The sequence below is a fragment of the Lycium barbarum genome, chromosome 11 (assembly GCF_019175385.1).
Source record: "Lycium barbarum isolate Lr01 chromosome 11, ASM1917538v2, whole genome shotgun sequence".
Classification (NCBI taxonomy): domain Eukaryota; kingdom Viridiplantae; phylum Streptophyta; class Magnoliopsida; order Solanales; family Solanaceae; genus Lycium; species Lycium barbarum.
In genome coordinates this window covers 5,347,932-5,361,583 of record NC_083347.1, presented here as the reverse complement: position 1 = coordinate 5,361,583, position 13,652 = coordinate 5,347,932, and the positions used below count along the sequence as shown (strand labels likewise).

The following is a 13,652-nucleotide window of genomic DNA, read 5'->3' as shown; positions in this document are numbered from 1 at the left end:
TTCCTAATAATAAAGATAAGTAACCAAAAAGATAATATTCTCAAGTCTCGTCATAAACTGTAAAAGAATATATAAAAAAGTAGTACAAAAAGCACTTTATAGAATATGAAAAAGTATATATATTATCACACAATAATTATTCATTTTATTTTGACAATATAAAGAGAATCAACGTAGCCAGGAACAGGAAAAGAGAACAAATTTTTAAGAATAAGAAAAGAACCAACAAAATATTCATAAATTAATTTAACATTTTTTTTATGAGTGAATATTTAAGTATAACATTTTCTTTAAAAAAATCCTAATATTAATCCGAAGCGCGTCTTCTTCCTGCTGGTAGTCACTTTCTTCTTTTTCAATTTCGTTTTATTATATGCTTTTGGATCTTTCAATTGCCACACGTATTATGAATTATGTTTTGCTGATGAAAAAAAAAGTTGGCTATGATTGTTGGGTGCAACGATGAAAATACATCATTTATGAATTTTAATTTCACAGCAAATGCTAGGCAAATCATCATTTCTCGTTAAAATTTAAGTTTTGACCTCTATTTTTTGAATCGTTAAGTTTCAAATAGCTTTCAAAATTACACTGTGTCAATTTCTGAATAGATCTAATCGTATTTCCAAACAGATCTAATAGGAAAATAAATTATGTTTTGTAACACAAATTAAATTTAAGTAAGCAGTAGTAAAAAAATTATGAATTTAGAGAGTGAATATAATTACCTTAGAAGAAATGCATCCAACGTTAAGGTATATACCTCCAAGTGCACCAGACTCGTCAATACATATGATAAATTAAGCAAATACTTAAAAAAATGGAATTCAAAAGTAAATTTTCAACGAAAACGTTGCCATACCTTTGCATCGTAAGGAAATGGTCCATTTGAATATGATGACAAGACTGCACATGCATGAACCTCACAAGACAATTTGTGATTCTATAAAGGAAAAAAGAGAGTAAAATACAGTGAGTATGCAAAGTAAAAATCAACATTCTTCTTTTGGATTCGACATCGAGAATTAACGTGCGATAAGACTCCAAAAATAAACCACTTCCTGTACATAATCTATAATCTTGTCCTAGTTACACAAAATAGTTGAAAATGAAGTAAACAATCTGCTCGAATAACTACTAATACTCGACTATACATATACATAGAGAAAGCAAACAAAAACTTGTGAAACTTAGACTTTCTTGCACAATATAAAACTACAGAATTGAGGCATGGCAATGGCATATGAATGGACATTAATTTGTATTAATTATCCAATTTAATTGGAGATTTAAACAGTTGTTGGCCATGAACAGCAAAGTGAGCAAAAACAGTCGAATAGGAAGATCAAAAAGCATTGGCATTAATATGTATTAATTGCTTAGTTTAATTAGAGAATAAAGATGATTATGGAGGGGCAAAGACTTTTAGGCCTTTTAATATAAGCTAAATTAATTGAATGGAGGAGGAAAAATTGTCAAGAAAATGAGAAAAAAGATAAATAGAATCTTTGGCCAAAGAAAGGTGCCACATCACTCTCTTATTGCCTAGCTTTATTATATATATAGATTTACCCTCCGTTAGTCAAAGTTTATAAATATATCCCTCTGTAGCCAAAGTACACAAATATACCCCTCAGTGGATGGAAAATCCCAAATCAATTAAAATTACCCATTTAACTTTAAAAAAAATCATGCCCATCACTTTGATCCAACCCAACCCACAAAATCATTTCCCCCCACCCTATTATACCCCTCTACGCCTTAGAACTCTTCAGTCAAAACTCAAAACACAAAGCCCGATGTTTGAGAGAGAGCTGTGTGTACTTTGATTTCTATATGTTGCTTCCTCACTTGATTCTTGTGTACAGTTTTATTAGTTTTTCATTCTTGAGCAGTTTTGTAATATGTAATTCGTTACCATGGAAAAGAAAATTAATTTATGAGTTCCTAATCTTTATTTTAGATGTAAATGGATAAATTAAACAGTGTTTCCAGTAGCTCTTGTCTGTAATCAGCTCCTAAGTTATACAGACAGGGAGGTTCTACTCTCAAGTTTTTACCAACCCTTGTACAGTGATGTGTAATAGGGTTGGGGGAAATAATTTTGGGGGTCGGGGTCTAGGGGCGGAGCCACGTTAGCTCCAGGGGTTCATCCGAACCCTCTCGGCGAAAAATTACAGTGTATTTTCAAAGTTAAAATTATTTTATTATGTATATAGTAGATGTTGAACCCCCTGACTTCTTCGTGTATTTACCTTTTAGAATTTTTGAACCCCCTAAATGAAAATCCTGGCTTTGCCACTGGTCGGGTCGGGTCAAAGCGATAGGCATGGGTTTTTTTTAAGTTAAATGGGTAATTTTAATTGATTTCGGATTTTCCATCCACTGAGGGGTATATTTGTGTACTTTGGCTAACAAAGGGGTATATTTGTAAACTTTGACTAACGGAAGGTAAATTTAACCAATAAACTAAAGTAGAAGGATATATTTGACCCTTTGCCCTTTTAATTTCCAGCAAGCTCAAATAGATTTTCGTCACTGTTTCCTCTAAAACCAAAAAGTTGTTGCTATTAGATGTTTAGAACTTGGGTGTGGAGGGATAGATGAAAAGTAAATTTGTTTTCACAATAGAAACAAACGAATATTTTGTTCAATTAGAGTTTTTATAGAAATCAAACACTGTCATAAAGTTAGTCAAGTTCTACCTTAAAGCTTAATTTTATATCCCAAAATTAGTCAAGTTTTGCATTAAGGCCTAATTTTATATTCCAAAGTTAGTCAAGTTCTGCCTTAAGGCCTAAGTTTGTGCCCAAAGTTAATCAAGTTCTGACTTAAGGCATAATTTTATATCCCAAAGTTAATCAAGTTCTGCCTTAGGGCCTAATTTTATGTTGTAAAGTTAGTCAAGTTCTGCCTTAAAGTTTACTTTTATGTTCCAAAGTTAGTCAAAATTTATGCTCAAAGTTAGTCAAATTCCGCCTTAAGGCCAAATTTTATGTTCCAAAGTTAGTATGGTTCTGCCTTAAGGCTTAATTTTATATTCCAAATTTAGAAAAAAATTTATATCCCAAAATTAGTCAAGTTCTGGCTTAAGGTCTAATATTATTCCAAAATTAGTCAAAATTTTATATCCCAAAATTTGTCAAGTTCTACCTAAAGGCCTAATTTTGCGTTTCAAAGTTAGTCAAAGATTTATATCCCAAACTTAGACAAGTGCTGACTTAAGGCTTAATTTTATATCCCTAAGTTAATCAAGTGATGTCTTAAGGCGCTAGTCAAGTTCTTTCCTAAGGCCTACTTTTATGTTCCAAAGTTAGTAAAGTTCTGCCTTAAGACCTATTTTTACGTTCCAAAGTTAGTAAAGTTCTGCCTTAATGTCTAATTTTATATTCTAAATCTAGACAAAATTTTATATCCCAAAGTTAGTTAGGTTCTACGTTAAGACTTAATTTTATGTTTCGAAGTTAGTCAAGTTCTGCCTCAAGGTCTACTTTTATGTTTCAAAGTTAGTCAAAATTTTATATCCGAAAGTTAGTCAAGTTCTTCCTTAAGGCCTAATTTTATGTTCCAAAGTTAATCAAGTTGTGCCGTAAGGCATAATTGTATGTTGCAAAGTTAGTCAAGTTATACTTTAAGGCAGAACTTGAGGCAAAACTAGTTAAATTTTTATATAAAAAAATAAACTGAATAATAATCAAGCTAAATTTACCCTATTGGGCAAAACTTGTAGGTGTGTAAAATGAAAAGTTATGCCTTGAGGCAAAATAGCTGAAAAGAAATCTTGTCTTATTAATTTAATAGCTTAAAATTTAAGATTATACACAATAAACAAATCCACCGTTTCCACCACCAAATATCATAGCAAGTACAATGGATTTCATCACCCACCCACCACCAATACTCATTCTTCCCCCACCAAAAATCACAAGACAAACGACATATTTTATCACCCACATTATCACTCCAATCGACAAAAACCAACTGGATTTCAAAGTGTTCTCTTGTATCCAAATGAAGTTCGTGACCCAACAAAATGAGTTCTTCTCAATATGATGACAGTTTCATATTACAAAACGCACGTGCTTAAATTATTTCCTTCAGATCTAACAATTTGAAGTTGGTGTTAGAGAGAAGTTCATGGCAAAAATTGAAATCCACCATTGTTGATACTTGGAGCTCCTGGGTTTGAAATCTGAAGGAGGAGAGAAGGATGAAGTTGGGGAAGAAGATAAATTGGAGAAGAAACCTAAGGCCCCGTTTGGACATACAATTTGGATATTTTAAGTTATATTTTCTTTTATAGACATAAAAATCCTACAAATTGTGAAAACTATCAAAACATTCTCAATTCTTATACAATCTTACCAAATGAGCAAATTATAGTTTATAACAAAATTAGTACACTACTAGAAGATTTTTCTAGAAAATGTAACATCAATTAATCAAACTTTACCTTAATAAAATCGAAAATTTAACATGAATAGTAATGTAACTACTATTTAATATAATTTTCCCACATAAATTAAAGGTTGGTAGACATAAATAAAGGTTGGTGGAGGTTAATGAGATTGGTAAATGATTGATGGGGGTAATTATTAAAAATATTTATCAACTTATGGATCCTTTTTTTACAAAATATTAACTTATGGGTTAAATTTTATATTTTAAAAAGTTGAAACCATGATTTCAAACCTCAAATCATGCTTTTTGGATGATTTGGATTCAAACCATGGTTTCAAACCATGAAAAATTGATGACCAAACTCATTAACTCAAATGAGTGAAGGTACAAATTAAAACAATAAGATAGGAGGGGCAAAAATTAAACTCTAGCCCAAAATAAGGGCTTTTGTGCCAATGACCCTACTCTAATTATATACTTTATTAATCCAAGTAGCAACTCCTCTGGATTCAAATGGTTTGAAGTTTGAACTATTTAACATAGCACTTGCGCCTACGTGATTAGTCTTTTACATCATGTTTGCCCAAGCAAAGAATACGTCTAAAGTTGAATAAAGTGAAAAGGACCCACTCTGAAACAAATCTAAATGTAATTAGATCGCATTGCATGTGTGAGATCAATAATACAATCAAAAGGTCAGATATAATCTTAATTAGTTGAATTATTCTCATGGTAGCCCCTTAACATTAAAGAACTCATAAAAGAAAGTAATGTTTCATGTTCTTCAAAATCTTTCTACTAATTATCGTTCACAATTACAGCAAGCAGCAGCACTACAATCATTTAAAATCCGAATCAGCAATATAATTTTTGTAGAAAAATGAAAAAAAAAATTCAAACTAGAAGAGTCAATTTCGATATCATATCAGGGGCAATATATGTATAAGCAATTGGGTTTTTGAAGTACAATATGTACTTCACAAGCCCACAAACTGACCCTTAAAAACGACAAATACACTTGTCGATATGAGAGTGGATGTTGAATGAAAAAGAATACAAAGGGTTTCAAGACAATGACATTTGTATCTATCAGTCTGTAACTTTTTTAGTGTCTTGGATGGTAATTCTACACATGCTTTTCTTTGTTCTCTTACTACAGATAACATTATTTCAAATTCAGTCCAGTTTGCATTAATTGATTTCTAAACTCAGCAGTTTACAAGTTCGATAATACCCTTCACTCAGCTATGAAAAAGAAGCAAAAGTCGAGCTATTGATATTTGAAATTCTTTTCGCTCAAAACATGAATCAAATTTAAGAAAGAACTCCTATGAGAGCTTTCTCACATTGTCAGTCACAAGTGCAAATATAAAAAGCACAAGAAAAAATATATTTGGCAATATTTTTTTTTTGTTGTCATAGATTGATTATTATTGCAAAAAGTATTTTTGGTAACAAAAGAGTTTTTTTTTGTTGCATAGACTTTTCCCAACGGCTGTTATTGCAACAACGTGTAACAATTTTTTTTGTTGTTACCAAAAGTACTTTTTGCAATAATAACCAATACTATGGCAACAAAATTAAATTTTTTGACAACAAAAAAGTTCATTTGCCAACAATAAAACTAAGTTGTTGCCAAATATTAAATTTTTTATTGTCATTTCTATACTTTCTTGTAGTGCCAACATTAAGCGTAAAACTTTTGAGGATTCTATTAGGAGCAGAGTTATTTATTAGGATTAATACCTTGCCATGATTGGTGGTTTTCGTTTTAATTAAAGTGATTAGGATGAAAAAGGTCAAAAGGGATCGAATTATAAATTTACTAGATGGCCTATGCTCTTGCTGCGCACGGGCCCAACACTTCGGATTATAGTGTATCTTTGTATATGTAGTTATGTTTAAATAATAATAATAATAATAATAATAATAATATATATATATATATATATATATATATATATATATATATATATATATATATATATACTATGTTCAAAATACGATTAATATAATATTGTAGTTTGTGCTCCATATCTAAAACTTTATTTTATTCGTATTTGCTAAGAAAATTTATTAATACTTTTGATGTTAATCTCTTTTCACATTTATTAGAGTAAGAATAAAAATAAAAAAGTAATTAAATTGTATCTTATTTTTTAAATATATATATTTTAAGTATATTTATTTTAGTAAATATAATAAATAAATGACATGGTGGAATAGCAAATACAGTAATTAAATATTTTGAAGAAAAGTAATAATATGAGGTCCATGTTTTTTGTTGTGCAATAATTTCATTTGCTCTCACTAATGGGTTAATATGCATGTGCCAATGAATCCACTATTATTGACTTGATGGGGATACTTTGGGAATTACATGAATATTGTTTGATTTTTTAGTATGAGGCCCATCCTTTTGGACCTTATTAGTTTGCACTATTTTTATGCATATAATATATATATATATATATATATATATATATATATATATATATATATATATATATATATATATATATATTATGTTCAAAACACGATTGATATAACATTGTAATTTGTGCTCCGTATCTAAAACTTTATTATATTAGTGAAACACGATTAATATAACATTGCAGTTTATGCTCCGTATTTAAAACTTTATTATATTAGTGTTTGCTACGAATACGCATGATGTTTAATGTGGGGCCCACAATTTTTTTCACATTTATTAGAGTAAGGAAAAAATGAAAAAGTAATTAAATTCTATCTTATTTTAATATATGATTATTTTAAGTATGTTACTGTACAATAATTTCATTTGCTCTCACTAATGGGTTGATACGCATGTGGCAATGAGTCCATCATTATTGATTTAATTGTTTGATTTTCTAAGCATTTGTTTATTAACATTGTTTGTTTTATTAATATGAGATTCACTTTTTTTTTAATATTGCTTGATTCTGTTAATATAGGGTCCACTTTTTTTTTCCCGTGAGTTTGGATGTGATGAGTTCCACTTTTTTTTCTTCCTTTTTTTTATTGCTCGGTGTTATTTAGTATGGGGCTCACCCTTTTTTTTTAAGGGACAACGGACGATGAAGCATGGGTCTAAACCCATGCTTTATATAGTTTCTTCTTTTTTTATTTTTATTTTTTATATTGCTTGGTGTTGTTTAGTATGGGCCCACCCTTTTGGACATTATTAATTTGCACTATTTTTATGCATATAATATATATATATATATATATATATATATATATATATATATATATATATATATAACATTGTAATTTGTGTTCCGTATCTAAAACTTTATTATATTAGTGTTTGCTAAGAATACAAAGTTTGCACTTTTTTTTTTGACATTGTTTATTTTTTTAATATGGGATTCACTTTTTTTTTTTTTTTTTTTTTTTTTTTATATATATTGCTTGATTTTGTCAATATGGGAAACTATGTTCAAAATACAATTAATATAACATTGTAGTTTGTGCTCCGTATTTAAAACTTTATTATATTAGTGTTTGCTACGAATACGCATGGTGTTTATATGGGGCCCACATTTTTTTTAACATTGTTTATTTTTTTAATATGGGATTCACTTTTTTTTAATATTGTTTAATTTTGTTAATATGGGGTCCATTTTTTTTTTCCCGTGAGTTTGGATGTGGTGGGTTCCAGTTTTTTTTTTTTTTAATACTGATTGGTGTTTAATATCGGGCTCACATTTTTTTTTAATATTAGTTATTGTTTAATATATATGGGGCCCACAATTTATTTTTTTTACATTTTTTTTTAATTATGGGCTGTTTAATATGGAGCCAATTTTTTTTTTCATGGGGGGCCCCACAACAACGAAAAAGGAGCCCTTTTTATGGGGGCCTACAACGGACGACGAAAAAGGAGCCCCAACCCGTGCTTCTTAATAGTAGTAATGTTGAAACCAATAAAACCTCCTAATTTGGTCCTTCTCATTGCGCTATCTTCCTATTTTGGTCAACTTGTGTTGCGACTCTTTATCGCTTGATATTTTGCTTAACATAACAAGGTCTCACTCTAATATTGCATAAACAATTCTCACATGTTTGTACATTCAGTCAGATGAACTTGTACACTTTAATGACCGTAGGAAGTAAATCAAGAGTAGAAAATCTAAGTTGTTTAGGATTTAATTTATTTAATTCATGTCTAGTTAGGATTTATTTATCAAATTCATATTGAAATAGGTTTTCCTAGTCCTAGTCTATTTTGATTTCTAGTATTATAAATAGGGATGCTATGTCAAATATTTTGGTTTCTAGTATTCAAGAGTTTTGAGTTATTAAGTAAAACCTTCTACCTTTTTTCTTTAGTTTGATAAATTTTTTCTATATAGCCATTGTTGAGTCTTTCACGTGTGCTTATATTAGTCCTTTGAGTATTTTTGTTTCCTTCAATGACAAAACTTAAAATCTATGAAGAATATCTAATACTCCTTAGTTTCAATTTGTATGAACCTATTTGACTGAGCATTGAGTTTTAAAAAGGAAGTAAGACTTTTGAAACTCGTAGTTTTAAACATGTTTTGACATTTGTGTGGCTGCAACTTTTTTGAAGCTTTTGGTCTTAAATATGCTATTATAATATTTTAGTGACTACAAAACTTTGTCATTAAGGATAAAATAAGACATGTAATATTTTCAAATTTATAAAGAGGTCATTCTTTTCGGAACAGATCAATTGAAAAAAGAAATAGCCCACAAAAATGAAATAGAGGCAATATTATCCAAATATCTTGGTCATATACCGGCATTATTCAAGAGCAAGTGAAACTATTCAGATAAGAATATTCTTTCCTGATAAATTCTCCAAAAACATGCTTTCTGAAACAAACGTGAGAAGATGCTTAAAAAACAGAAGCTTCGTTTGTTAGTACTGCAATAAATATATGCCTTGTTCTTTAGTTATATAATGTCATTATTCAACTGCAAGTGCATGCAGTTTTGGGAGACATTTTGGCTTCACGTCACCTACTATAATTTATATGAACAACTTCTATAGATTAACATGAAGTGATTTTTAACCATAGGTACAATCATTAGTATTTCTCAAGGACGTTGATAGAAGATGAACTTATAGCAGATTTTGTTTTCCCCCCCTACTCACTTTCCCTTTTATATATATATATATATATATATATATATATATATATATATATAATTAACAATCATTGCAAAGGCCTTCTTATGGTATTATTCATCATTACCTCCAAGTCCAAAAGTAGAAAATGTGTCATGGATTTAGGGTTTTCTAATGAAGTGCTATAAAATTGTACTTATGTGCCCCAGCTCATCCTAGAAAAACTTGGATGAGGCTCATCTCCGGTACATGTTGTCTCCAGTTGGTCTAGTGCATAGGTAAGACTGACATCTGGACATTTTTAAATTTAATGGCTAGCACTTATTTAACTAAAGCAACCCGTCAAATCATGGTTAAACTCCCTAATTACTATCTGATTTATCCTTCCATATGCAGCATAAAAAAGGGCGAAAATCTTGCTAAAATAAACAAGCATCCGAAACAATAGCTGGAACATATTTTGGTTGAAAAAAATATTGTCTTATCATGAAAATCATGGAGAAACGGAACAATCAGCAAGAAACATAAGTCCAGTGATAAGCTAATTTAGCCACCAACTGAAGATCCAGTGAAGACATGTTAATCCATTTCTTTATATTCTTTGCTATTTACCTGAATTATAACTTTCTTTTATATTTCTATCACCGAGAAATTAACCTATGAAAATATCTCCAATCGGGTTTAACTAATATATGTACATCGATAACGTAAAAGAAATTTACATTTATCAAGTTTTTGTCTACTTGCAGCAAATAACCTGCTTTATTTTCAGAATAAAAATTTCGGATTTTTTTTTTTTTGAGTGACATGATATAGTGTAAATGTTCTTTTACACGATTGGCGTTTAAAAATTAAACTACGGACCGATTAAACTAAATCAAAAGCAGCCGGGAAGCTCAGGTGTATGCTTTAAGCTACTTCTTATAGTCAGGTCTTGGTTGACACTTTATTTTCAACTATTATGTTTAGAATTCCTTTATTTTTTGTGAAAGGTAACTAGCTATATAATAATGTGGATTTTTTGTATAGTTAACCTAAATTAATGGAGCATGTGAAAGAAAGCAATCCCCTTATAAACTCCCTGCAAAAACTTTATTTAAAGAAACTGAACGTATCATTGCAATAATTTATTCACTTTCAGCCAAAAGATTTTCCAGCTATTGTTTCATATGCTTGTTTTGTTTAGCAAGATTTTGGCCCTTTTTGATGCTGCAAATATGGAAGGATAAATCAGATAGTAATTAGGGAGTTTAACCATGGTTTGAGGGGTTGCTTTAGTTAAATAAGTGTTGGTCATTAGATTTAAAAATGTCTAGGTGTCACAATCTTACCTATGCACTGGACCAACTGGAGGCAACATGTACTGAAGATGAGCCAGATCCGAAAAACTTGACTATGAGCATAGACAACAAATTAATTAGTTTTCAGCAAATTAGATGTTTTCGCACCTTCTAGTCGACCTAACAACATGCATATAACAGATTCCCTTCATCTCTTTTTCATTTAATAGATTATCCTTCACTATTTTAGTGAACAACAAAAGTAGAAGAGAAACTTCATGAAGTAGACTACCTTATATAGTATCAGCCCTCACTCCCCCCCCCCCCCCCCCCCCAGCCCAAAGAAAAAAGATTAAAATTAAGAAATAAGCTGTTTTTCCATTCTTTCAGCATTCAATTTTGGCTAAATATTTCTGCATTTTCTATACGACATATACATATCCCCTTCCATCTGTTTTTTCCCGATTATTAATGGAGTATCCTTCACTATTTGTTCAAGACATAATTAAGTAAATAAATGACGATCCTTCTCATAATATAAGTTATTAAATGAGATGGTCACAAATTTCAAACATTATTTTACTGAAAAACACAATAACATAAGATAACATTAACATAATGAAATAGAAGTACCTGATGTAGTATGATAACTAAATTATCACTCCTTCCAAATACGTACGTAGATAGATATACATGGAGAATTATTTATTTGGCATAAGATATCTCTCATGATAATAGTACAAGATATACCAATCAGACACACAGAGAAACATAGAAAATTAGAAACTAGGGTTGGAAATCAATGAGCCCCAAATCGTCCATGTACTGCTTAGATCCATCCATTAAACCAGGACTCAATCTAAACATGAGAATACAAAATTCCATCTGATTAAGTGCTCCATCACCATCCAAATCTCCTTCAGCCAACATGCAAATTAACTCATCATCTCTTAAATCATTTAAACCAAGATTCATAGTGTTCCTCTTCAAACTCTCATATGTAATTAGCCCTATACTCACATCCATAAGCAAGCAGAATCCATTACAAAGTTCCCTCATGAACCCTTCGGCGCCTAATCTCTGCATCATCGAGGGAAAATAATCGTCGAAACCAAAAGGGTTTTCGTGAGCCATTTTTTGCCACTAAAGAAAGAATGGATTTAGGAGTAAGTTAAAAAGTAAGGGTACGGGTTGATGTGTGTGTGTATTTATAGAAAAAATGAGAGAAATTAATGTGTGGAGGTTGTATAATTGTTGGCTTATAAAATTCTCCTTCCTGGAAGTTGCATTGGGAATCATTTGAGAAGCACACACTTGTGAAAAAGGAGCTGTTTTTTAGTGAGATTTACGGGAAAACCTGTACTGTTTCTTGATTTTCTTGATTTGAATGATAACGATGTGTCTGATTTTAGGGTACATATGTAAAGGGATATCATTCATATGATTGCTTCTAGGGCTAGGGCAACTTCTGCCCATTTCGATATGTCCAACCCTAAATCTGAATCAATAATTAAGTTCCTAATTTGTTTGTTATTGCATTTTTTTAAAGTTTCTTCTTAAATGATAGTTGATCTGCACCCTCTTATAACTAGTTATTGAAATTTACACCTAGAGATTTATCTACTCATTTTTTCAAGGGCAACTTTCAAAAAAGGACCATAGTTTGGTAGTAAATCAGTGGACGTAGCTACACTTTCAATATTTACATTTAGTAGCTACTTTTACTTAGCTTGCCGGTTGTATTTCATTGTGGGCATGTATTTAGTTCGCGTGTATTATGAATAAAGTGCAGTGAAATTTTTGTTTAATTCATTGTATTCAATTCGGCTGTATTCGAATAATAATTTTTTTTTCTTTTAAAAATACAAGGATATTTAGTTATATTTAATCCATTGTATTCATATGTAGCACTTTCACAATGTATTCAATTTACTCTATTGAATTCAATTGTATTCAAACAACAAAAATCCAAAAAATACATGGATATTAGACTGTATTCAAATTCAGTTGTATTCAAAACAATTAAAATTAAAAAAGATACAAGAATTTGCTGGAAAAATCTACTTCAAAATATAGAAATACGATGATAATACAAAAAATACATTATATTTATATTTAAAAAATGAAGAATACATCGAAATATAAAAAATAAAATACAGCGGCAAAGGTCGCCGGCGTTACTCACTCAAATACAACGACCACTCGAAATACATCACAGTTGCCAGAAACTCAAAATACATCACACTCAAAAATACATGCTCCGTCACTAATGACGGTTAAGCCGATTTTCTCCACCAGCAAAGATTGGAATATTATTGATGAGGACAGATCCCTAAATGTCTGGTCTGTCGGCATATGCTCAGATCTGATGGCGCCGGAGCTTGAAAGCCAAGAGAGTTGATTGGTGGTGGTCGATCAAATATTTTTGCTCCGATCTGAGTCGCCCGCGACTGATCTGGCCAGAAATACACCGTAAAAGCGCGACAATTTCTTGCCAGAGTGAGAGAGAGTGGAAATGGAGAGAGAGAGAGAGAGAGAGAGAGAGAGACCAGATGTGAGAGAATGGCTGAATTGGGGATACACCGAATATTTCCTTTTTTTTTTTTACTGTATTTTACTTTATAGTTAATAATTGTCATTAACGTACAAGTGTTAGCTATGGGAAGTAACTAAGTCAAACTATAGCTACTAGATATAATTACCTTTTAGTGTTTGTCAAGCCACATAGATTTTCCTTTTTTCAACTTAATTAGCTCAAGGCCCGATTTATTTTATTAAATTAAGACGCTTGAATAATTCATATCTGATTAAAGAAAAAAAATTACAATTTGATTGCTGTTGAGAGAGCGTATTTTTTTTTTAAAGTTGAA

The 13,652-nt window shown here is 30.6% G+C and overlaps 1 protein-coding gene across 1 annotated transcript; it reads right to left on the bottom strand.

Annotated features, from left to right (window-relative positions):
• Positions 1-11,337: 11,337 nt before the first annotated feature.
• Positions 11,338-11,995, bottom strand: LOC132617487 (calcium-binding protein KRP1-like). Its single transcript, XM_060332493.1, has one exon. It carries the CDS (start codon positions 11,914-11,916, stop codon positions 11,569-11,571), a length of 348 nt encoding a protein of 115 aa, XP_060188476.1. The 5' UTR covers positions 11,917-11,995; the 3' UTR covers positions 11,338-11,568.
• Positions 11,996-13,652: the final 1,657 nt, after the last annotated feature.

What these genes read in the sequence shown, in the direction of transcription:
- LOC132617487 (XM_060332493.1), bottom strand. Translation starts at nt 11,916, where the DNA reads ATGGCTCACGAAAACCCTTTTGGTTTCGACGATTATTTTCCCTCGATG.